The sequence below is a fragment of the Anomaloglossus baeobatrachus genome, chromosome 11 (assembly GCF_048569485.1).
Source record: "Anomaloglossus baeobatrachus isolate aAnoBae1 chromosome 11, aAnoBae1.hap1, whole genome shotgun sequence".
Taxonomy (NCBI): domain Eukaryota; kingdom Metazoa; phylum Chordata; class Amphibia; order Anura; family Aromobatidae; genus Anomaloglossus; species Anomaloglossus baeobatrachus.
The window spans coordinates 59,531,217-59,557,335 of NC_134363.1; the positions used below are offsets into that span (position 1 = coordinate 59,531,217).

At 46.8% G+C, this 26,119-nt stretch overlaps 1 protein-coding gene across 7 annotated transcripts in view; it reads right to left on the reverse strand.

Moving 5' to 3' along the window:
* Positions 1 to 26,119, reverse strand: part of PPP1R12C (protein phosphatase 1 regulatory subunit 12C) — a 173,873-nt gene that overhangs the window by 103,429 nt on the left and 44,325 nt on the right. For all 7 annotated transcript variants that reach the window (XM_075327848.1, XM_075327845.1, XM_075327849.1 and 4 more), the window contains exons 2-6: positions 11,463 to 11,593; positions 9,693 to 9,811; positions 3,008 to 3,167; positions 2,777 to 2,921; positions 2,421 to 2,495 (exon numbers count right to left, since the gene is read on the reverse strand). In XM_075327848.1, the coding sequence (XP_075183963.1) occupies positions 2,421 to 2,495; positions 2,777 to 2,921; positions 3,008 to 3,167; positions 9,693 to 9,811; positions 11,463 to 11,593 (630 nt within the window). The remainder of the gene's footprint in view (positions 1 to 2,420; positions 2,496 to 2,776; positions 2,922 to 3,007; positions 3,168 to 9,692; positions 9,812 to 11,462; positions 11,594 to 26,119) is intronic.

The following is a 26,119-nucleotide window of genomic DNA, read 5'->3' on the forward strand; positions in this document are numbered from 1 at the left end:
CATCCAAACTCAGCAACGGAAAAATTCCCATATAATGCTGAAATGACAATAATCACAGAATAGTATTCAGCACCCATACACTACAGAGATTATAGTCCCAAAAGTCCTCATCTGTACCCAAACAATTGCACGAGTTATATTTAACAGGAAATACCACTAGATTTTCCCCTCGCATTCCACTGCAGTCATTTTCATCTTCATCTTCAAGCTATATGTAAGTCGTGAATTGTTGTTCATTATCCTCTATATGTACCTGGTTCTGCATATCCGGTTTTGGGCGATTGCGCATTACTCGTGCACTGTATAAGTGATTGGTGGATGTTATATTGCCACAGGTTCACGGAGTGCCATGTGCTCCATGATATATGCGAGGGGAAAATCTAGTGGTATTTCCTGTTAAATATAACTCGTGCAATTGTTTGGGTACAGATGAGGACTTTTGGGACTATAATCTCTGTAGTGTATGGGTGCTGAATACTATTCTGTGATTATTGTCATTTCAGCATTATATGGGAATTTTTCCGTTGCTGAGTTTGGATGTTATAAAAACCCATATATGAATGGTGTCCCTATCCTATATAATTTCCTCTGTACACTATAACAATGGATGAAAGATATTCTGTATAGGTATGCCACCTGTTCATGGACTGCTCCAGGTCTTTTGTACTTGTAATTTTTAGTGTTTTTTCATGGTCACCATTCATATAAGGATTATTGAGACTTATATTGATACCTTTTGGTATAGTGATTTGTGAACCATAGTCTCGTATTTCTGACCTATGTATTCCATGTTCTGAGCCTGGAGTGCTTTATATGATTCATGGACATCAAGTAATTGCCTTTATTATCACCACTCTCATAGAAATCTATGGAAGCCTAATTTTTTAGGCATGTATTCTCTGCCCAATAACTAGATAATTGTGCTACCTTATGAACTGCTAATAACCCTTACTATCATCACTCTCATAGAAATCTATGGGAGCCTAATTTTTTAGGCATATAATTTCTGTACACTAACGAGAGAACTTTGCTACTCTCATGAACTGCTCCGTGCTCTGCGCTTGGATATATGTCTGGATTGTCACGGTTCCTACGCGCACATAGAGAGAACAATTAGAATTACCTTGGTATAGGTTTATATTCACACTGGAGTAGTTCTTGTGATTTCTAACGAACTATAATACTGTGCTCTCTATGTGTGCATATATGGATGAGTGAGTATCAGTTAATTAGTAAGGGATATTTTGGTGAATATTGCCCTATGCAGATTGCATTGTAACCTTGATAGTACATATGTATTTACAATCTTGACTTTTTTATAAATGCTTTGCACAATTTGTGTATGTTGACTGTAGTGATGTATACCGGGTCTGACTCCCCTCACCTGTCCGCACTTTTATAATAAAAAATATATAGACCTAATTGATCGCCCCTTGTTCTTTTTCTTTTGTTCTTTTAATTAATAAAAGGAAAAAGCATCCCAGCCAAGTCTATGAGAATCGTGACTTGCTGTGCACACGCTGCTTATTTTTTCTTGCAGATTTTGTTGCTGAAAAAAGCAGCATGCCAATTGTTTCTGCATTATTTTTCTGTGTTTCTACAATCCCCTGCAGAGCTTCATCACTAGACTGGATTATAGCACAGCACTTTGCCTCACACACAGTGCATACAGCATGGTCTGTGAGGCTCTCCGTAGCTCAGTAACCCGGGGTCATCATGGTGAAAACCCAGGGTTACTATGGCAGTGATTGCATTCCAGGGACCCGATAGCCAGGGAGAGATAAGCAATCCTTCTCCCTGCCTTCTGAATGCTGCGATTGCAGCATTCAGGGGGTTACACTGCCGGGAGGGGTGTGGGCACCGCTCCAAGCGGTGTTACAGCCGGGACCTGGCTCTCATCAGTCAGAGACCCGACAGCGATCGCTGGGGTACAGCGCCTTAACCCCCGTGATCACCATGACTTAAAGAACAAAAAGGAGCATGATAAAACGCATATGAAAAAAAGCGCAAATGCAATAAAGAATGCGCATTTTTTCAGCTGTGTTTTTTCTGCCATAACATGCTTTTTTATGTACACATAGCCTAAAAGTATTTATACACTATAGGTTCGGACCGGTGGGGCTCCTGGTCTTGAGACCCCCATCGATCAATGAGCTCCGCACAGAAGGGGGTCACGGGCTCAATAGTGAGTCTATGCACAGATCCATACATACACTCACTATTGAGTCTAAACTCCGGCCCCAGATCATGCAGGGGTGGTGAACTTCACAGTCGGATTTTGATCGATTGGTGGAAGTCTCAGGACTTGGACCGCACCGGTCTGCAACAGGGAAAATAAAGGCACAAACTACTTAGACGGGAGCAGAGCTGGATGGCTGAGAATTGGGAAAAAAGAAAGCTGTGGCTGAAGTGTTACTTACATCTTCCTGCTTCTTCTGCAGCTCCTCTAGGAGGCTGACGATCTCCTCATCCGCCACATCACAAGGCCTCTGACCCTGAAAGCAGAAGGTCCTGTGAGAAGGATGCACGGAATAATAAAAACCAGAAGACGATGATCAGGTCAGAAGCAGCTGGTGTGGGTGGATACGTGGGCACCCCTTACCATCCACTGACGTGCTGCTGCTACAGTAAATAATACCCTACAGGCTCTGTACTGAAAAGAGCTATTAAAATATCACTGATAGCGTCAGTGGATACATTTTTGGGTTTGTGGATTTTGCAAAGATATAAAAGAGGAAGGGGACCCCAAGAAAACCCTACGTAGGACATGCCTTACCACGTTATTGAGGGCGCTCATGTCACAGAAGTTCTCCACCAGAAGTCGGCAGGCCTCCTCCACTCCCCAGTGGGCAGCCGCGTGCAGGGGCGTCCAGCCATCTTTATCCCGAACATTTGGGTCAAAATTGGCCTGAAGCAAAAGCCTGGTCAGAGAGAGCGGACAGAGGGAGATGAATGGGCAGCTCCGGATACACCGTGCACAGAACAACCTGCCGTGTAACCACGATACCTCATGATCTCTATGTAGCCCTTGGCTGCGGCCACGTGCAGGGCGCCGGCCCCCGTCTTTGGATGCCTGATGTCTTCCATGTTCCCTGCATTCAGCCACTGCCGAGCATCCTGCAGCATCACCTCCTCCTCCTCCCTCTTGGCCGCCTCGATGTCTATGCCTGCAAAGATCACAATGAAAAAACGACACCTGATAAAGCGGTTAGGACTTGGATTGTTATGGATCTTGCTGATAGACTCTGCACAATCTTATATTTGCCTCCTATTAATCTCCAAACCTGGAAAATCCAACAAGATGCAAAATGGCACTAGCCGCATGGATGTGCTCTGAAGCCTTTCTATAGTAACATCCCTTTACTCATCCTGGCTATAAATAATTAGAGGGTGAATCCTGCAGCATCTGTCCCCTGAGACCATCCATTCCAGCACGCATTAGCCGGAGCACTACAGATTACATCTTATTATAGCTCCGCGTCTCTCCAGCCCAGCGCTGTGCGGGTACATGTACAGAGCCGGAGTGGTGTGAGGACAGCGTGTGCATGTCAGCGCAGGGTTCACTTACTTTCTAATAGCTATAGCCCGCTGACAGCTCCTACACCAGTCATGTTATAGCTCTGTCACATATATTGCTTCTGCTGCTTTTTCACCAGCACCTTTTTTTTAAAGCTTCGACATGCATTTGCCGGCTTAGTTTCTGTTTGCCGTTGTGCACAGAATTTGAGGTCTCCAGAATTTTTTTCTTCACATCAATCATTTACAACTTTTTTTTTTTTAAGGCAATTTTACTCCAAACTCATTTCTTCCCCATGGAGTGACTATGTACGCCAGACATGGGCAAGGGGCGGCCCGCGGGCTACTCTCTGTGACCGGCCCGCCTGGCTCCGGGCGTCCTTGCTGGCCGGTCACTGATGAGGGCAATCTAACCTGTTGTCCAGAGCTCCAGGCTTCGGGAGGCGCGCGGTCAGATTGCCCTCATCACACGCTGCGTGCCAGGTAGGAAACAGAGGACAGATCCCGCAGCTCCGCACAGTCAGTGCAGGCAGCGGAACGCAGGAATATCTCCTCTGTTCCCTGCCCGGCAGATGCTCTGTGTGACACACGCGCGCGCCCTGATATCGTCAGTACGGCGCGCGCGTGTCATTTGAAAAGTTCCCGCCCAGCAGCAGAAGACGCTGCAGCAGCCGGGGCCGCACGGAGAGAAGCAGCGGCTCCTAGGAATACAGCGTCGGTGCAGCCTGGGCATGTGAAAGAGAAGCCGCTCAGCGGAGGGAACGTACAGAGGAGCCTGAGGAGGGGACATAAAGAAGACAGGTGAGTGGTTACTAGTAACCTGGGGGGGCAATGGGGGGGGGGGTTAACTGTTGACAAATATTTGGGGTGTAGGGGTGCATTATATGGGAATGTAGTTTTACAGGTGTGGTATATGGGGGGGGGTGTAGTGGTATACTATGTAGTGGTGTAGTATAATACAGGTGTATATAGTGGTGTAGTATAATACAGGTGTATATAGTGGTGTAGTATAATACAGGTGTATATAGTGGTGTAGTATAATACAGGTGTATATAATGGTGTAGTATAATACAGGTGTATATAGTGGTGTAGTATATTACAGGTGTATATAGTGGTGTAGTATAATACAGGTGTATATAATGGTGTAGTATAATACAGGTGTATATAATGGTGTAGTATAATACAGGTGTATATAGTGGTGTAGTATAATACAGGTGTATATAGTGGTGTAGTATAATACAGGTGTATATAGTGGTGTAGTATAATACAGGTGTATATAGTGGTGTAGTATAATACAGGTGTATATAGTGGTGTAGTATAATACAGGTGTATATAATGGTGTAGTATAATACAGGTGTATATAGTGGTGTAGTATAATACAGGTGTATATAGTGGTGTAGTATAATACAGGTGTACATAGTGGTGTAGGGGTGTAGTATATTACAGGTGTATATAGGGGTGTAGTATATTACAGGTGTATATAGTGGTGTAGTATAATACAGGTGTATATAGTGGTGTAGGGGTGTAGTATATTACAGGTGTATATAGGGGTGTAGTATATTACAGGTGTATATAGTGGTGTAGTATAATACAGGTGTATATAGTGGTGTAGGGGTGTAGTATATTACTGGTGTATATAGGGGTGTAGTATATTACAGGTGTATATAGTGGTGTAGTATAATACAGGTGTATATAGTGGTGTAGGGGTGTAGTATATTACTGGTGTATATAGGGGTGTAGTGGTGTAGTATATTACAGGTGTATATAGGGGTGTAGTGGTGTAGTATATTACAGGTGTATATAGGAGTGTAGTATAATACAGGTGTATATAGTGGTGTAGGGGTGTAGTATAATACAGGTGTATATAGGGGTGTAGTGGTGTAGTATATTACAGGTGTATGTAGTGGTGTAGTATAATACAGGTGTATATAGGGGTGTAGTGGTGTAGTATATTACAGGTGTATGTAGTGGTGTAGTATAATACAGGTGTATATAGTGGTATAGTATAATACAGGTGTATATAGTGGTGTAGTATAATACAGGTGTATATAGTGGTATAGTATAATACAGGTGTATATAGTGGTGTAGTATATTACAGGTGTATATAGGGGTGTAGTATAATACAGGTGTATATAGTGGTGTAGTATAATACAGGTGTATATAGTGGTGTAGTATATTACAGGTGTATATAGGGGTGTAGTATAATACAGGTGTATATAGGGGTGTAGTGGTGTAGTATATTACAGGTGTATATAATGGTGTAGTATAATACAGGTGTATATAGTGGTGTAGTATAATACAGGTGTATATAGTGGTGTAGTATATTACAGGTGTATATAGGGGTGTAGTATAATACAGGTGTATATAGTGGTGTAGTATAATACAGGTGTATATAGTGGTGTAGTATAATACAGGTGTATATAGTGGTATAGTATAATACAGGTGTATATAGTGGTGTAGTATATTACAGGTGTATATAGTGGTGTAGTATATTACAGGTGTATATAGTGGTGTAGTATACTACAGGTGTACATAGGGGTGTAGTATAATACAGGTGTATATAGGGGTGTAGTATATTACAGGTGTATATAGGGGTGTAGTATAATACAGGTCTATATAGGGGTGTAGTATAATACAGGTGTATAAAGGGGTGTAGTGATGTAGTAAATAGTGGTATAGTATATAGAGGTGTAGTTTATTACAGGTGTAGTGTATAGGGATGTATATTACAGGTGTAGTATGCGGCGGGTGTAGTGATGTAGTATATGGGGATTGTGTGTGTATGTATGTAAACATTGTGTGTATGTGTATATATATTATATACACACACAGTATATATGCGTGTATGTATATATAATTTATATATATATATATATATATATATATATATATATATATATATATATATATATATATATATATATATTAGTAGAACAGAGATAATTATATTAGTCTGGCCCTCTAAAACCATCCCAACTTCTCATGCGGCCCCATGGGAAAATTGATTGCCCACCCCTGATGTGCGCCAAACCAAAATTCAGCACTAACAAAGTGCAGCTGGTGATGAGAGGGCACTACCATGCTCGGGTGCTCAGTACTCGTAACTAGTGATGAGCGGGCACTACCATGCTCGGGTGCTTGGTACTTGTAACTAGTGATGAGCGGGCACTACCATGCTCGGGTGCTTGGTACTTGTAACTAGTGATGAGCGGGCACTACCATGCTCGGGTGCTCTGTACTTGTAACTAGTGATGAGTGAGCACTACCATGCTCGGGTGCTTGGTACTTGTAACTAGTGATGAGCGGGCACTACCATGCTCGGGTGCTTGGTACTTGTAACTAGTGATGAGCGGGCACTACCATGCTCGGGTGCTTGGTACTTGTAACTAGTGATGAGCGGGCACTACCATGCTCGGGTGCTTGGTACTTGTAACTAGTGATGAGCGGGCACTACCATGCTCGGGTGCTTGGTACTTGTAACTAGTGATGAGCGGGCACTACCATGCTCGGGTGCTTGGTACTTGTAACTAGTGATGAGCGGGCACTACCATGCTCGGGTGCTTGGTACTTGTAACTAGTGATGAGCGGGCACTACCATGCTCGGGTGCTTGGTACTTGTAACTAGTGATGAGCGGGCACTACCATGCTCGGGTGCTTGGTACTTGTAACTAGTGATGAGCGAGCACTACCATGCTCGGGTGCTTGGTACTTGTAACTAGTGATGAGCGGGCACTACCATGCTCGGGTGCTTGGTACTTGTAACTAGTGATGAGCGGGCACTACCAGGCTCGGGTGCTTGGTACTTGTAACTAGTGATGAGCGGGCACTACCATGCTCGGGTGCTTGGTACTTGTAACTAGTGATGAGCGGGCACTACCATGCTCGGGTGCTTGGTACTTGTAACTAGTGATGAGCGGGCACTACCATGCTCGGGTGCTTGGTACTTGTAACTAGTGATGAGCGGGCACTACCATGCTCGGGTGCTTGGTACTTGTAACTAGTGATGAGCGGGCACTACCATGCTCGGGTGCTTGGTACTTGTAACTAGTGATGAGCGGGCACTACCATGCTCGGGTGCTCGGTACTGGTAACTAGTGATGAGCGGGCACTACCATGCTCTGTACTCAAACAGATGGACGCTACTCATGTACCCCAGTGTTATGGAAATCAATGGAGAACTATCATTTTCCCTGGAAATCTTGCATTACGGACAACGCGTTTCGGCGGTATAAGCCGCCTTCTTCACGACCCAAGCCAAAAGTTTGAGTTTTAAGGAATAACGTTTGGAACTCCATTCTATGTCTGAACTGGGTGCAAAAAACCTAAAAAAACATCACTATGGGGAGATAAGGTATGCACACCAGTGACTATGGAAGGGGAATACATGGAATAGCAGAAACTGCTGTGTGAATACTGACATGAAAAATTCAATAGCTATTTGTAAGAATGAAATGTGAAAAATGGAACCTGCATTACTGCCATGAATATATGAATAAAGAGAAATTTAGCTACTGAATTGATCAATGCAGAAGAGCCCCAACACTACGCCAAAGTATTTCTCTACGTTGGGGTCCCTAGCTTGTGTGTGTCCTCTCATGCAGTTAAAAAACTTACCGTGTATGGGACGCTGAGACCCAGGCTATATATGCGTATAATGTGGATTGGCAATAGGTGTGTATGGGGAGGGTTCACAAACGAAAAACTACTAACATTAAGGAATAACGTTTGGAACTCCATTCTATGTCTGAACTGGGTGCAAAAAACCTAAAAAAACATCACTATGGGGAGATAAGGTATGCACACCAGTGACTATGGAAGGGGAATACATGGAATAGCAGAAACTGCTGTGTGAATACTGACATGAAAAATTCAATAGCTATTTGTAAGAATGAAATGTGAAAAATGGAACGCTGAGACCCAGGCTATATATGCGTATAATGTGGATTGGCAATAGGTGTGTATGGGGAGGGTTCACAAACGAAAAACTACTAACATTAAGGAATAACGGTCTCAGCTTCCCATACACGGTAAGTTTTTTAACTGCATGAGAGGACACACACAAGCTAGGGACCCCAACGTAGAGAAATACTTTGGCGTAGTGTTGGGGCTCTTCTGCATTGATCAATTCAGTAGCTAAATTTCTCTTTATTCATATATTCATGGCAGTAATGCAGGTTCCATTTTTCACATTTCATTCTTCAAATAGCTATTGAATTTTTCATGTCAGTATTCACACAGCAGTTTCTGCTATTCCATGTATTCCCCTTCCATAGTCACTGGTGTGCATACCTTATCTCCCCATAGAAAAGTTTGAGTTTTGGCTTGAACCGTGAAGAAGGTGGCTTATACCGCCGAAAGACGTTGTCCATAACGCACTATTTCCTGTAACTTATTATTTACAGCTCAGCTATCTATCCCTCTATCTATATATAATCTCTCTCTCTATATATTTTGTTTTTTTGTTTTAATTTTTGAATCAATAACTCCCTTGTTTTATGCCAACCGGACCTTGATATTTGCTGGATCACTCTTCCTTTTCTACACTGTTTAAGACCCACTCCCGATCTGGATTCGTGCAATATTCAGGATAACAGGAGGAACCCATTCAGTCAGAGCTGTCACGGGTGAGCTGGTCTACACTCTCATTGCCTCATATTTTTTTAATTTATTTATTAATTTAAAATTTATATAATATAATATAATATAATATAATATATATATATATATATATATATATTACACACACACACATATACATACACATATATACATACACATACATACATACATACATACATACATACATACATACATATATATATATATATATATATATATATATATACACACACATATATACACACATACATACACACATACATACGCACATACATCGCGCGCACACACACACACACACACACACACACACACACACACGATCCTTGTCTGGAGACCCTATTTGGCCTATAAAGCATCAGATCTGTCCAGCTTTTCGCTGCGTGCATCACACATGATTCCTGGAATAAATGACTGCAGGGCGGTCTTTGTGGAAATGTTTTGCTGTGTAGCTAGGGTCGTGCCGGCAGTAAGCCTCAGTTTCCAGCATGAAGAGCTTTTCCTGTCCTGGATTAATGGCTGCTGTTTGGAGGAAGATTAGCGAGTGCCAGGACTCTCACCTCGCTTTGTGATTTCAGCCCGGAGCAGGGTCTCCATACAGTCATCTTCGGCGATGTCCAGGGGAACGTCCCCGTCACTGTTTACGGCAGCGATGTTTGCTGAATGCTTTAGGAGATACCTAAAGAGAGAGGATGGAAAAGCTGAATTAGGAGTCTCATTCACATGTTTAAAAATACATGTATAATACTATTCAAAGAAAGAAAAAGAAATACTAAAATATAAAATATCACCCAACGATGCCAAGAACTGGGTCTCCATTGTAAATGGAGCAGTGGTCGATTGTAAAAACTGACCACTGATGAATATTCGATCCAAAACTCAGATGAACAGCGGCCATACTTTTACGTACATGAAAAATCACGGATAGGCTTAAGAGCAAGGCACATTCGCTCAGTGCCAGGCCATTTTTCCAGCAGAGGGGACAAATCTGCTCCCCTTATGCCAAAGATAGGAAGGAGGATGATGCCTGGATGGAGGGCAGCTCTGGTTTGAAGGGAACCTGTCAGGTCCAATATGCACCACGAGCAGCAGTTCTGGGTGTATATTGCTAATGCCTGCCTAACAGTCCCGGTATACACTAGCATAGATAAAGAGATTTTTAGAAAAAGTATTTCTAAAGATCCTTTATAATATGCTAATGAGGCCAGGAACTAGTCGCAGTGGCGTCTGTTCCCTTGGCTAGTCGGCCCCCTTAGCATGTTAGTAGGCCCCTGTGGGTGTGCTAACAAGCTAATGAAGACGCAGCATCACAGGACGAGGTCACTCACCTCTCTGCTGTCATTGCGTCTGACTCCCGAATTTCAGCTCAGTGCGCATGATCCTGGACTTTCAGTCATGCTCACTATGAAGCCGGGTGTACGCATCCTGGTTTCAAACTCGTGTAATACACATGACCGAAAGTTCAGGGTCATGCAGAGCCGAAATCCAGGAGTCGGGCGGTGATGGCAGCAGAGAGGTGAGTGAGATCATCCTCTGATGCTGCGCCATTCATTATGTTAGCAAACCCACAGGAGCGTACTAACATACTAAGGGGGCCGACTAGCCAAGGGAACTAATGCCCTTGCGACTAGTCGCTGGCCTCATTTACATACGATAAGATTTTTTTTTAGAAATACTTTTTCTAAAGATCTCTATCTATGCTAGTGTATACAGGGACGGTTAGGCAGGGATTAGCAGTATACACCCAGAACTGCTCATGGTCCTGGGTGCATATTGGACCTGATAGGTCCCTTTAAGGAAAAGACGAGGCATAGAGGGAGCCTTGTTACTACTAAACTGACGAACAAGGGCTCCGCTTGTGGACTTACAAGATAAAAAGGCACCCACCGATAGCACGTTTATGGCGTTCTGATTATTTTTTTTTTAATTTTAAACCTATTGCTGGTTAGATGGACAACCACAGCCACGTGTCTGGAAACCAGGAATCCATTGGTCACGTGTGCTGCTCCCTACATATTGGAGGCCACAGGGACAAAAGAGATGATGACGGGTATAAAGCAGCTTTGTCAGAGATTTACATCGGAAAATATCAATCCAATTGATATTTATTAGCATGTAGAAAAACAAAAAAGCCGAAATAAATGGACCATTTCTATGTAAAAGCGGCTCGCTGCATGTACGATCAAGGACACGCTTCAGCCGTCTTCCATTAGGAGGAGACGTAAGACTTTACAAGTCAATGTGGGGGGGAGGGGCGGGGAATGCATGGAAGATGTCCAGGAGTATCTATATGCATTTCTTTAAAAAAAAAGCTATCTTTTTGTACTCACTCGGCTATCTCCATGTAGCCACAGGAAGCGGCGACATGTAGAGGCGTCCATCCTTCGTTGTCCGCTTGATTCACGTTGGCACCGTGGTTTACTAAGAATTCGACCACTTCTAGGTTTTCATCTATACAGGCCTAGAAGGGAAAAAAATATTGTTAATAATGTAAAAAAGCAAAAAAATACAAATAAAAGTCAAAACACTACAACAGACGATTCATCTAGTCAATGAATACCTATTTTCACAAATTTTCAGAGGCCGTGTTCACGAGGATACAGTAGCAGTAAGGCGTATAAAAATAAATAATAAAATCCACCTGTAAGGAGAATTATAACTGGACAGGATATAAATTTATAGTGGGTTCTCCCCATGTATTTGATCTTAGCAACTGTGGTGTATACAATACATAGGAAGCACTGACAGTGCGTCCTTCTCCGGACCCAGTAATCATGTGATCGCTGGATGTAGGGAGCTCCAGATAGAGGTTATGTAGCCATGAGGCTGAATGTCCCCTGTAACTGGGGCTAGTATATCAGTCCCAGTCACATGGGAAATCAGATTAAAAATATATAACATTATACATGTTGAAATGACCCACCCCAAAGGTCCTTTATGTAGAATGAAAAATAAATAGCAGGAAAAGTGAAGGGGGACGGGAGAAAAAGAAAAAACATGGCCTATTCAAATCAGTATTACTAGCCAGGCAGAAAATAAATAATAATCCCAAACTGCTTTACTGTTCCCTGCTCAGTGTCAGAAAACTCGACCTGATATGGAAAGGAGCGTAATCTAATTAAGAAGCTGCCCATATTGTGGCACCACCATCCACCTCCAACCTACAGATTATTACTCTGCAAATAGGACAGAGGCAGCTGGGACCGCTGCATTGGCCAGAACACTACGACTTTCACCGTTCCCTGACCCGACAGATGGTGCAGTGCAGCGTGCCAACGCCGTGGCACTATCAGATCGTACCCCTGGCTCACACATTACTAGGAGGAATCTGTCGGTTGAGGCCCCTCTTCTAAACTTTGCTCATTCCTGGAACCTTAATCATTTGAATAGCTGCGATGGATATAGAGGTCAATAACCTGACAATGCTATGCAAGATAAGAAAGCGGCAACCTGCTCTGTGACTGCACAAGTGAGGGAAAGAAGGGAAGCCAAGGAGCGCGCCGGGAAGGGAGCAGGAAAGCCGAGGGAGGGCGCAGGGGAGCCGAGGGAGGGCGCAGGGGAGCCGAGGGAGGGCGCAGGGGAGCCGAGGGAGGGCGCAGGGGAGCCGAGGGAGGGCGCAGGGGAGCCGAGGGAGGGCGCAGGGGAGCCGAGGGAGGGCGCAGGGGAGCCGAGGGAGGGCGCAGGGGGACCGAGGGAGGGCGCAGGGGGACCGAGGGAGGGCGCAGGGGGACCGAGGGAGGGCGCAGGGGGACCGAGGGAGGGCGCAGGGGGACCGAGGGAGGGCGCAGGGGGACCGAGGGAGGGCGCAGGGGAGCCGAGGGAGGGCGCAGGGGAGCCGAGGGAGGGCGCAGGGGAGCCGAGGGAGGGCGCAGGGGAGCCGAGGGAGGGCGCAGGGGAGCCGAGGGAGGGCGCAGGGGAGCCGAGGGAGGGCGCAGGGGAGCCGAGGGAGGGCGCAGGGGGACCGAGGGAGGGCGCAGGGGGACCGAGGGAGGGCGCAGGGGGACCGAGGGAGGGCGCAGGGGGACCGAGGGAGGGCGCAGGGGGACCGAGGGAGGGCGCAGGGGGACCGAGGGAGGGCGCAGGGGGACCGAGGGAGGGCGCAGGGGGGCCGAGGGAGGGCGCAGGGGAGCCGAGGGAGGGCGCAGGGGAGCCGAGGGAGGGCGCAGGGGAGCCGAGGGAGGGCGCAGGGGGACCGAGGGAGGGCGCAGGGAAGCCAAGGGAGCGCGCAGGGAAGCCAAGGGAGCGCGCAGGGAAGCCAAGGGAGCGCGCAGGGAAGCCAAGGGAGCGCGCAGGGAAGCCAAGGGAGCGCGCAGGGAAGCCAAGGGAGCGCGCAGGGAAGCCAAGGGAGCGCGCAGGGAAGCCAAGGGAGCGCGCAGGGAAGCCAAGGGAGCGCGCAGGGTGACAGATGGAAGTGCTCATTTGTATTCTTTTTGCACACAAATTTAAAATCACACAAATCACCTTTCCGTGGTAAATTCATGCGGTCTTTCTATTTCTGCTGCAGATTATACAGAAACAAAAAATGGTCGCCCTCCCTGGGTCCACAGGCGAGACTCCGAAGCGGCTCCCGGTGTCTGGCTGACTGCGACGCTGATGTCACATCAACAGCCAAACCCTGAGCACAGCGGCTCTGCCAGCGAAGACACCCCCTTAAGAGCTGCCAAGTGTGTACATTGCCACAGAACTCTCGACGTGATTAACAGACCCACAGCCAATACCAGACACTGGGAGCGCAGCGACTCGCCAGTGGACCCAGCAAAGGTGAGCACAGCACGATTTTGATTACAGTCTGGTTTGTTCCTTTTTTTTAATAACATGTAGCCAAAGACATTTATTGAAAATGACCAACCCTTTATAAAAGGGAATCTGTCAGTAAGATCCACCCACAAATCAGCAACTCCTTTTGTTTTTACTGTGATTTATGAGCCTGGGCTTCCTGCTTTCTATTTGTGACTATGATGATTCCACTGGCTAATATCCTCAGCAGCTACCAGGTAGAAAGTTACTTAAATAAGTGACATGACATGTGGGGACATTCATTTGCTAAAAGTGACCAACCCCTTTAGAGGGAATCTGTCAATAAGATCCACCATCCTTAGCAGTCTATATGGACACGTAGGTCATAGAAAGCTGAATAAAATGACACCTTGATATCTGGGATCCGATGTCTAATTCCAGAGAAATCTTTGGTTTTTCTTAATATGTAAATGAGCTGTTAAGATCTTTGGGCAGGACACTGATCTCCCTGAGACTCCGCCTCCCTATAGATCTTACCAGCTCATTTACATATTCTGAAAAATTTGGATTTATTCTGGAGTACGACATCAGATCGCGGATCTTAAGGTGTCATTTTATTCAGCTTTCTATGACGTATGTGTACATATAGACGAATAAGGAGGGTGGATCCGACTGACACATTCCCTTTAAAGGGGTTGATCACTTTCAGCAAATGAATGTCCCCAGATGTCATGTCACTTCTCAATTGCTTTCTACCTGGTAATTGCTGAGGATAGCGGCTAGAGGAATCGCAGCAGCCATTTTTATACTTGTATAAAAAAATCTGTATTTCATGAAAAAACAAATGTACATTTGTGCATTTTTATTTTTACTATTGGCTTTAATGGTGATCATTACAGCATACGTAGACATTTATATTCCCTATTAGCGGTGTTTTATGCCGGTCCTCTCTGTAATTTCGTTTTATAGCAATATTGTTAATTTCAAGCAAAAATGTCATGAAAAGTGAAGGAAAAATCACGTAGAAAAAGAACAGGAGTCCGCATAACATCCTCGCGTTGGGCCCGAGCCATGTCTCACACTCCACTCATGAAACACATGGGTCGTTCTGTTTAATGCGTCTGGCACGGATCCTACGTGACTTAATCCCCTACTGGGAAACAACGTGGATGGAGATTACAGCCAATGTTTACCTCATCCAAAATATAAGAAAAAAAAAGTATATTCCCTGCTTAAAACACAAGCGGAGCTCTGCTGAGGTCATTATCCATTGCAAATCCATTCCCAGCTGCAGAGAATCCTGTTCTGCTAATGACAAGGGCCAGCACAACGTTCTGGCTGCCATGATGGCTTTCCCAGCGCCGCCTCCGCTGCCAATACGCTTTCCGCAGACTGTCACGGCCACGTCCAGCGCCCGTATAACATCCACCAGCAGCTGGAGCGATGGAGAATCCATGTTCGTATGCTGTGAAGAGCCTGCTGGGGATTGTAGACTAAATTTCCCCTGTAACTGGGGCTGGTATAATAGCCCCAGTTACAGGGTAAATTCAGATTCTTGTCTGCACCGCAGAGCTGATCTCGGCCTGTTAGGACCCCGCAGGTTATGCCCCTTCCCAGAATTAATCCCACAGCTAAATTAGGAAGGGAATTTTCAGCGTTTTATCCGGTATAATTCTCTGACATGTGACCCTTTGTTGCTGTTAGTCTCTGTGCCAGGTCATTACATGCACGGAGATATCTTCTATGGAGCTGGTTAGTATCAGCACCCTGTGATATTGACGAGCGTGGTTGAAGGCAATTCAAAGGTTCCATAAAGGGTTACTCATCTTCCTTTATGGATATTGTCGGACAATGCTTATGAAAACAAGCGCTTTGCCAATTTACGGTTTCTTAAAATTTGCAGCCGATCATGAGATTAACAGTTTTTTATTTGACTTCTGGCTAGTTGCTGCGGTCTAGGTTTAAAACAGCACTTACAAGCTCAATAGAAAAGAGCTTGTAAACACTGCACACGTTTTGTTGTCTAGCAACGGTTTGAGAAGACTCCCAACAAATAATTGTAGGTAGCTACATTTACAACTATAGTTCTCCTTTATGTACAGTTGTGGCCACATTTCGATGGTTTATATTCCATTTAAGTGGTTGTCTCATCAACCCTCACCACTGACATTCGGCTTCCTACTTATGGGGGTGTGTAGAGGGGTGGGATGTGAGAGGGATCCTGATAGATTGAATGTTAGAAGCAGTGGCATGGTCACGACGCTGACCGATGCGACTAAGGAGGGCAGAGGCACTAAAGCTTGCCAGATCCAACAATACAACCAGCTCCAGAGCAGGGCTTACAAGCTCTATAGCAGAGCAGTTGATACAACCTGTAGGCTAAAAACTATTTGTGAGTTGGAGACCCCAATAAAATCATAGAAAGCTGTGCTTCCCCTCCAAATTCTCCTTACATGCGGTGGTTACAGCCTTGAAGAGGTTTCAGCAGTGCACCTCCCAGTCTCCAGTACCAGAGCCTTGTCATTCATACACCACTTCTCAAAAGGAGGAGCATTCCCCTTTAACAGTAAGTGGGTTATTTCGGTAGCTGCCTGTCCTCTATTGTTAACACTTGGATCAGGCTTCCTGTCTTCATCCAGGAGGAGATCACAGCTTGTGTTAAAAATAAACTTACTAATAGTCTGCAGAAGCGCCACTCTACGACTGCAGAACGGTGCGCGACTCTACAAATGTGGTGCAGAACGGTGCGCGACTCTACAAATGTGGTGTAGAACGGTGCGCGACTCTACAAATGTGGTGCAGAACGGTGTACGACTCTACAAATGTGGTGCAGAACGGTGCGCGACTCTACAGATGTGGTGCAGAACGGTGCGCGACTCTACAGATGTGGTGCAGAACGGTGCGCGACTCTACAGATGTGGTGCAGAACGGTGTACGACTCTACAAATGTGGTGCAGAACGGTGCGCGACTCCATGACTAAGGAGACAAAACAGACTGGTGCACAACGGTGCGCGACTGTGGTGAGACAAGGGACTGTGGTGACAAGGGACTGTGGTGACACGGGACTGCGGTGTAAAACGGAGGTGCGTGAGGAGTGAGGTATAGGACTTACTCTTATAAAGCAACTCTTAGGCTATGTTCACACACTGCGTTTTTTACCTGCGTTTTTGGTGTGTTTTTGCTGCAGAAATTTCTTGAGAAATTCTTGTAACCTTTCTGCAGACATTCCCCAGCAAAACCTATGGGAAACAAAATTAGCTGTGCGCACACTGCGTGTTTTTTCTTAAGAAAAAGAATGAGCATGTCACTTCTTTTCTGCAGCTAACTGCGTTATTTCACTCCATTGACTGTAATGTAATCATGAAATAGCGCAGGAATAACGCAGGTAGCAAGTGATGTGCGTTATTCCTGTGTTATTCCTGCGTTATACCCGCGTTATTTCGCGTTTTCGGGACATAGCGTACTTCCCTGCACTGCGTTTTGCAGGGAAGTGATGTCACTAGGACAGGAAGAGGAAGAAGAGGAGGAGAAAAAAAAAAAAAAAAGCGTGTGCTCCACTGTATTTTTACCTTCCAGCCGGGTAAACACACAGCGGCGGCCCGGTATTCTCAGGCTGGGGAGAGCGGGGGACAGGGTTAATGCCCCCTCCCGCAGCCGAGAATATCAGCCGCAGCTGCCCCGGGACTGTCGCATCCATTATGCGACAGTCCCGGAGTGTCCCCGGCTCTTCCAGATGCCGTGATGCGGGGGCAATCCAGGTAATATGGAGTTAAAGGCAGCCAATAGCTGCTGCTAAGTCCAAGATTAGTGATGGCAGCGTCTATGACACGCCGTCACTAATCTGAAAGTGAAAGTAAAGAAACACTCACACACCGAAAAATCCTTTATTTTGAATAAAAGACAAAAAGCCCCTCTTTCTCCAGTGTATTAAACCCCCCGAAACACACAGCTCCGACACAATCCACAGCGATGTCCCCCGGCGCTTCCAGCACTGCTCCAGCCGCGTGTGACAGTTCTCCACGCAGCCTCGGTCAGGGAGCGACTGCTGAATCCGGCTCCTGAGCGAGGCTGCGGGTAACTACAGGACATTTCTCACGGCCGGTGATGTGAACACCTTACTGGCTGCGAGAACTGCAGTGTGTGTGGGGGGAAACATAAATAAAGCTGGAATATCTATCTATGATTCTATCTTTCTATATTATCTATCTATACCCCTAAATATCTATCTATTATAATAGATATTTAGGGGTATAGATAGATAGATGAACAATTTCACCAAGATTTGAAGGTTATGGAAGACCGTTACCAGGGTAGATGGGATGTACATATGATGGCTGACTATTGCTGGAGCATCAAACGTGATTGTCCTCAAGTTAAACACTCCAGAAAAAGCTATAAATGTACATTTTTACCTTAAATACTTGCGCATATATATATATCTATCCTTTGTAAAAAACATGATAGTGTTAAAAAACAATTGTCATGCCTATTTCTTATACATTTCATTTTTTGTTCATACTTGTACTATTTAAAAAAAAAAAAAAAAAAAAAAAAAAAAAAAAACACTTTTTAGGTACAATAGTTTACATATTTTTGAGAAGACAAAAATCCTATAGTTCAAAAACTTGACGTGATAGAGAAAAACTGAGATCATTTCTGGATTCAGCATCCAAAAATTAATTAAGAACAGTTGTCTGACCTAAAGGCCCCGTCACACTAAGCAACATCGCTAGCAACATCGCTGCTAACGAACAACTTTTGTGACGTTGCTAGCGATGTTGCTGTGTGTGACATCCAGCAACAACCTGGCCCCTGCTGTGAGGTCGTTGGTTGTTGCTGAATGTCCTGGGCCATTTTTTAGTCGCTGCTGTCCCGCTGTGAAGCGCACATCGCTGTGTGTGACAGCGACAGAGCAACAACTAAATGTGCAGGCAGCAGGAGCCGGCTTCTGCGGAGGCTGGTAACCAATGTAAACATCGGGTAACCAAGAAGCCCTGTCCTTGGTTACCCGATATTTACCTTTGTTACCAGCCTCCGCCGCTCTCACTGTCAGTGCCGGCTCCTGCTCTGTGCACATGTAGCTGCAGCACACATCGGGTTAATTAACCCGATGTGTGCTGTAGCTAAGAGAGCAGGGAGCCAGCGCTAAGCATTGTGCGCTGCTCCCTGCTCTGTGCACATTTAGCTGCAGCACACCTCAGGTAATTAACCCGATGTGTGCTGTAACTAGGAGAGCAGGGAGCCAGCGCTCAGTGTGCGCTGCTCCCTGCTCTCTGCACGTGTAGCTCCGTGCGGTGGTAACCAAGGTAAATATCGGGTTGGTTAACCGATATTTACCTTAGTTACCAAGCGCAGCATCTTCCACGCGGCGCTGGGGGCTGGTCACCGGTTGCTGGTGAGCTCACCAGCAACTCGTGTAGCGACGCTCCAGCGATCCCTGCCAGGTCAGGTTGCTGGTGGGATCGCTGGAGCGTCGCAGTGTGACATCTCACCAGCAACCTCCTAGCAACTTACCAGCGATACCTATCGTTGTTGGGATCGCTGGTAAGTTGCTTAGTGTGACTGGACCTTAACTCCTAAAAAATTGCGTTCCCCAGTGTTATCTATCTATACCCCTAAATATCCACTATCTATATATATCCCTCTATTATCTAACTATCTATCTATTCCCCTAAATATCTATTATCTATCCCTCTATCATATATTTATCTCTGTATTATCTATTTTTTTTTTCCATTTTCGATGTGCTTTATTGCTGTAAAGGCATTAAAAAACGCAGGGACCAACATGAGAAAAACGCACCAAAAACGCACCTGCGTTATTGGTGCGTTTTTTAACGCAGGTGCGCTAATCCTTCACTCAAGAAATTTCTTAAGAAAAATCATTTTTCTAGTGTGAACATAGCCTAAATGTAATACACTGATAGAAGTAACTGCCTAATAATATCATTTGGAAACGCTCTCCGTGCAATGGGGACGAGTGGACATGTAAGCTACATACAAGCTGGCCGCCCTCACTAGCTCGCTCCTGCAGACGGCATATAGGTCAGTAGCAGCCTATGGCTCTGTGCACAATGCACTTAGGGTAAGTGCACACGGAACAGATTTGCTGTGCATTTGTGGATGCCAAACAAGTATGTGTTGCAACCTGAGCCGCCGTGTGGATTCTCACAGTCTGCAGCGTGTCAATTTCTGTTATGGATTTGCATTGCAGATGTAGAGGGGCGAAATCCGCAGGAAAAACGACATGTTAGTTGTGAGCACTGTTCCTGCAAAGCCTTTATGAATCTGCAGACTTTTTTTTTTTTGCATCTAACCTTGACCTGTACCCAAGTGCACAGATTCCCTGCAGAAATGCTGCATCCGCAGTGATCTGAGAAGAATCCGTGTAGAAACAAAAGGGATTTTCTTACATATAAAGCATATGAATGAGGCCTAAGGGCATATCACAGTGACACATGTGGAGCAGGGAGCAATGACCATCACACATAGGAGGTGTAGAAACGCTTAGAGAGAAGCAATGAGGGTTAAACATCTGCTCATACATATCCAGCCTCAGACACTGCCACCGAGGTCAGAGACGCAAAAAAACAAGAAAAAAAAAAAAGTCAGAGGTGGAAGAGTTAACTCCACTCCTAGCTTCAGGTCTCCATATCTGGGATAATCACCTCCTGCAATAAACGGGGTCAAGATTCGACAGCTGGGAGTAAAGTGTCGCCCTTAGCACGGCAGAACCCAGCACAATAACATTGGGTCTACACTGTCACGGGGGGCCTTCTCCGATATCACACAAAGCAACAGAGCGAGAGATGAGCGAGTAATCCAAAGAACCTTTATTCCATGCAATCCAGAAGGTCCATAAAATAATCCACCACACAGAGGGTAATGTAGTCCAGTAATGGGATAAATGTCCCGGGGATCAGTCACAATCCTCCAGCAGTCCTATTCCAGGGAAATCGGGGTTTCTCAACAGTTCTCTGAGGTGCTGCCTGTAGCTGCAGCTTCTACCCCAGAGGATCAATCTTCCAGCTTGTCTCTTCTCAGTCAGACTGAATAATCCCCCAGGTAAACAGAAAGGTTGGGTGGATTCCAGATCCATCCCCCAGACTTCGGAACAAAAGCCTGGCAGGGGGTAATTAACCTGCAAACAGGTCACTTTTGCAGGGAAATCAGAGTTTCTTAACAGCTCTCTAGGGTGCTGCCTGTAGCCTCAGCTTCTCCCCCAGAGGATCAATCTTCCTACTTGTCTCCTTCTCAGACAGACTGAATAATTTCCCAGGTAAACAGAGGTTGGGTGGATTCCAGGCCCTCCTCCCCCAGACTTAAGGCCCCGTCACACTAAGCAACATCGCTAGCAACATCGCTGCTAACGAACAACTTTTGTGACGTTGCTAGCGATGTTGCTGTGTGTGACATCCAGCAACAACCTGGCCCCTGCTGTGAGGTCGTTGGTTGTTGCTGAATGTCCTGGGCCATTTTTTAGTTGTTGCTGTCCCGCTGTGAAGCACAGATCGCTGTGTGTGACAGCGAGACAGCAACAACTAAATGTGCAGGCAGCAGGAGCCGGCTTCTGCGGAGGCTGGTAACCAATGTAAACATCGGGTAACCAAGAAGCCCTGTCCTTGGTTACCCGATATTTACCTTTGATACCAGCCTCCTCCGCTCTCACTGCCTGTGCTGCCGGCTCCTGCTGTGTGCACATGTAGCTGCAGCACACATCGGGTTAATTAACCCGATGTGTGCTGTAACTAGGAGAGCAAGGAGCCAGTGCTAAGCATTGTGCGCTGCTCCCTGCTCTGTGCACATGTAGCTACAGCACACATCGGGTAATTAACCCGATGTGTGCTGTAACTAGGAGAGCAAGGAGCCAGCGCTAAGCATTGTGCGCTGCTCCCTGCTCTGTGCACATGTAGCTACAGCACACATCGGGTAATTAACCCGATGTGTGCTGTAACTAGGAGAGCAGGGAGCCAGCGCTCAGTGTGCGCTGCTCCCTGCTCTCTGCACGTGTAGCTCCCTGCGCTGGTAACCAAGGTAAATATCGGGTTGGTTACCCGATATTTACCTTAGTTACCAAGCGCAGCATCTTCCACGCGGCGCTGGGGGCTGGTCACTGGTTGCTGGTGAGCTCACCAGCAACTTGTGTAGCCACGCTCCAGCGATCCCTGCCAGGTCAGGTTGCTGGTGGGATCGCTGGAGCGTTGCAGTGTGACATCTCACCAGCAACCTCCTAGCAACTTACCAGCGATCCCTATCGTTGTTGGGATCGCTGGTAAGTTGCTTAGTGTGACTGGACCATAAGGGACAAAAGCCCGGCAGGGGGTGATTAACCTGCAAACATGCCAATGTACACACAAGGCAAGCAAATGGTAACTGAGCTGAGCTAACTAACCTGCAGATAAGACAAGGAATACACAGAATGAATGGAGCAACGCTCCTAAAATACAAACCTACACAAAATGATACACAACCCAGAATATCACACCATCACATACACCGCCACCAAACTTTGTGACGGAGCGTTTTTCTCTCGGGTCAAATTTAAATGTTTTTTTTTTCCTCATTCCTCTCAGCAGCTCTAGGCCTCATCGGTTTTGCCGATCAGACTCCATTGAAGTCTATGGGGATCCATTAAATATAGATGAAAACAGAAGACCTTTTATCTTCAGTTTCCATCCGTTTCTCGATGTAAAAATATGGATGTTCACACATTGCATTTTTTGCAGCTTTTTTTTTTTAACCATAACTGCCTCAAGTCCTTAATTACAAAGAAATATGCATCGCAACCCCAAAATCCGCTCTATCCCCTCCACTATACAGTTATCTGCTGTCGATCTTGGACATTTTTCCTGGAGCAGTTCTTACTGAACTGTGACAAACAACTGGGGACAGCTTTACACGAGCACCAAAGGGCCAAGGACGGACCCTGCAGCAGCTCCTGTCCTTGAAGAAAAACTGCGACCATTGAATTTGCACAAGACTTATTTTTCTTTAGTCTAATCTATGATTCCCTTATTGGCTTTTTTTTCCCGCATCGAAAACCACGAGATTCTCATGAATTCTTGTTTTCAATTTGCAATAGACCCTGGATTAAAAAATCATGTTATAAAGTAAAGGAACAATGTAATTTGCCAAAAAAACGAAAGAAGAAAACAGCGGCTGCAAAAATCAGCCTTAAAGATGTAACGTGTAAAATATATGATGAAGGAAGTAGAGTCTCACTATACGGGGGGGGTGGGGGGGGTGGGACTTAAAAGAATCAGTTCATTTGCACATGGCAGGTCCTCAGTGCACCATTGATGTGGTCAAGGGGTCAGTGATCCGACCTTAGCTTCATTGACAGCACTCATGTCCAATTGCCAGGCCCTGCACTGACACTGCAGTAGCAGAAGAGCCACTCACACACAGTGCAGGTGCACTCTCATTCCCCTCCCTTCCCTCTCCTGTCCGCTCTCATTCCCCTCCCTTCCCTCTCCTGTCCGCTCTCATTCCCCTCCCTTCCCTCTCCTGTCCGCTCTCATTCCCCTCCCTTCCCTCTCCTGTCCGCTCTCATTCCCCTCCCTTCCTTCCCTCTCCTGTCCGCTCTCATTCCCCTCCCCCTCCTTCCCTCTCCTGTCCGCTCTCATTCCCCTCCCTTCCCTCTCCTGTCCGCTCTCATTCCCCTCCTTCCCTCTCCTGTCCGCTCTCATTCCCCTCCTTCCCTCTCCTGTCCGCTCTCATTCCCCTCCTTCCCTCTCCTGTCCGCTCTCATTCCCCTCCTTCCCTCTCCTGTCCGCTCTCATTCCCCTCCTTCCCTCTCCTGTCCGCTCTCATTCCCCTCCTTCCCTCTCCTGTCCGCTCTCATTCCCCTCCTTCCCTCTCCTGTCCGCTCTCATTCCCCTCCTTCCCTCTCCTGTCCGCTCTCATTCCCCTCCTTCCCTCTCCGGTCCGCTCTCATTCCCCTCCTTCCCTCTCCGGTCCGCTCTCATTCCCCTCCTTCCCTCTCCTGTCCGCTCTCATTCCCCTCCCTCCCTCTCCTGTCCCGTCTCATTCCCCTCCCTCTCCTGTCCCGTCTCATTCCCCTCCCTCTCCTGTCCCGTCTCATTCCCCTCCCTCTCCTGTCCCGTCTCATTCCCCTCCCTCCCTCTCCTGTCCCGTCTCATTCCCCTCCCTCTCCTGTCCCGTCTCATTCCCCTCCCTCTCCTGTCCCGTCTCATTCCCCTCCCTCTCCTGTCCCGTCTCATTCCCCTCCCTCTCCTGTCCCGTCTCATTCCCCTCCCTCTCCTGTCCCGTCTCATTCCCCTCCCTCTCCTGTCCCGTCTCATTCCCCTCCCTCTCCTGTCCCGTCTCATTCCCCTCCCTCTCCTGTCCCGTCTCATTCCCCTCCCTCTCCTGTCCCGTCTCATTCCCCTCCCTCTCCTGTCCCGTCTCATTCCCCTCCCTCTCCTGTCCCGTCTCATTCCCCTCCCTCTCCTGTCCCGTCTCATTCCCCTCCCTCTCCTGTCCCGTCTCATTCCCCTCCCTCTCCTGTCCCGTCTCATTCCCCTCCCTCTCCTGTCCGCTCTCATTCCCCTCCCTCTCCTGTCCGCTCTCATTCCCCTCCCTCTCCTGTCCGCTCTCATTCCCCTCCCTCTCCTGTCCGCTCTCATTCCCCTCCCTCTCCTGTCCGCTCTCATTCCCCTCTCTCTCCTGTCCCGTCTCATTCCCCTCCCTCTCCTGTCCCGTCTCATTCCCCTCCCTCTCCTGTCCCGTCTCATTCCCCTCCCTCTCCTGTCCCGTCTCATTCCCCTCCCTCTCCTGTCCCGTCTCATTCCCCTCCCTCTCCTGTCCCGTCTCATTCCCCTCCCTCTCCTGTCCCGTCTCATTCCCCTCCCTCTCCTGTCCCGTCTCATTCCCCTCCCTCTCCTGTCCCGTCTCATTCCCCTCCCTCTCCTGTCCCATCTCATTCCCCTCCCTCTCCTGTCCCATCTCATTCCCCTCCCTCTCCTGTCCGCTCTCATTCCCCTCCCTCTCCTGTCCGCTCTCATTCCCCTCCCTCTACTGTCCGCTCTCATTCCCCTCCCTCTCCTGTCCGCTCTCATTCCCCTCCCTCTCCTGTCCGCTCTCATTCCCCTCCCTCTCCTGTCCGCTCTCATTCCCCTCCCTACTTTCCCTCTCCTGTCCTGTCCGTCAGGAGAGATTGTGATTGGCCAAAAGACTGAGCCACTTCATGTGTTTGGCCAACTTTATAGTAGTCAACACTGCAGCTCTACCCCAGATACTGGGATGCGGCCACATAAATTGGATTTGCCTTCAAGAAAACCTGCCAAGAGCTGAGAACCTGTCAAAAATAAGAGGCCGATTTCTACCAAAAGGTAAATTGGATCTGTGTTGTATAAATTCTGATTTAACGTAATTCTGAAGATGACACCATACGATTGTGGCCTGCGTTATATCAGAACACATCTAACTCCTTATTAAATTCTCAAACAATTAGATAAGAGTTCCCGGTCTACTATACACAGGCCAGCACATAAATAACGGGGTGTGGAGAGGAGCAGCAAGCTTAGGAAGCTGCAGCCGCCAAAAAAACATGAAGTCATGGAAAAACAAGGGAGCCTCTGCATGTAGTCCATCCCCGTCCAGAGTAATGACCATACCAGACGCCGCTCCGGCAGGATCCGGACACGGGAATTACACCAAACCTCAACAGACGACGCTCAGTTACACTCTAGTGTGGCTGCATAAGTGTAAGAAGCAATCTGGCAGCGGTTAGCGCCTCCGTGGTCACTCACATTTCAATTTCTATGGTTATCAATGACCAAATTTCAAGTAAAAAGTATCACTATAAAAGAACTGCACCATCGTCCAAGCAAATTAAATGAAAGTCAAGGTCAGGAACCAAGAACGACCCCATGGTAATCAGTTTTGGGCAGATTTTATTTCTTCCCAGAAAACAAAAAGTGTCGAAACGCAAGAGTGAACGTAGCCGAACAGTAGGAGCCGCGTTGACTATGAAGTTTTATATCACACCAGCTCCGTTTCTGATGTCGGGCGGCCTGGGGCGAGGAATAAGAACACTCTCACTGGTTATAGCTGCCGAGCAAAAGGAGGACAACCGTAAAAATAGAAGTGCCGAGAAGAAAGGAGTGCATTTCTAAGCGCCACCAAAACGGAATTACTGTCATCATATACGACTAAGGACAGTCATACGGCAAACAGCTGCTAATTGCTGAATTGACTGACCGTCGTGTCTCCCGTCCACTGGACCATCGCCCCTCCGTGGCTGGAA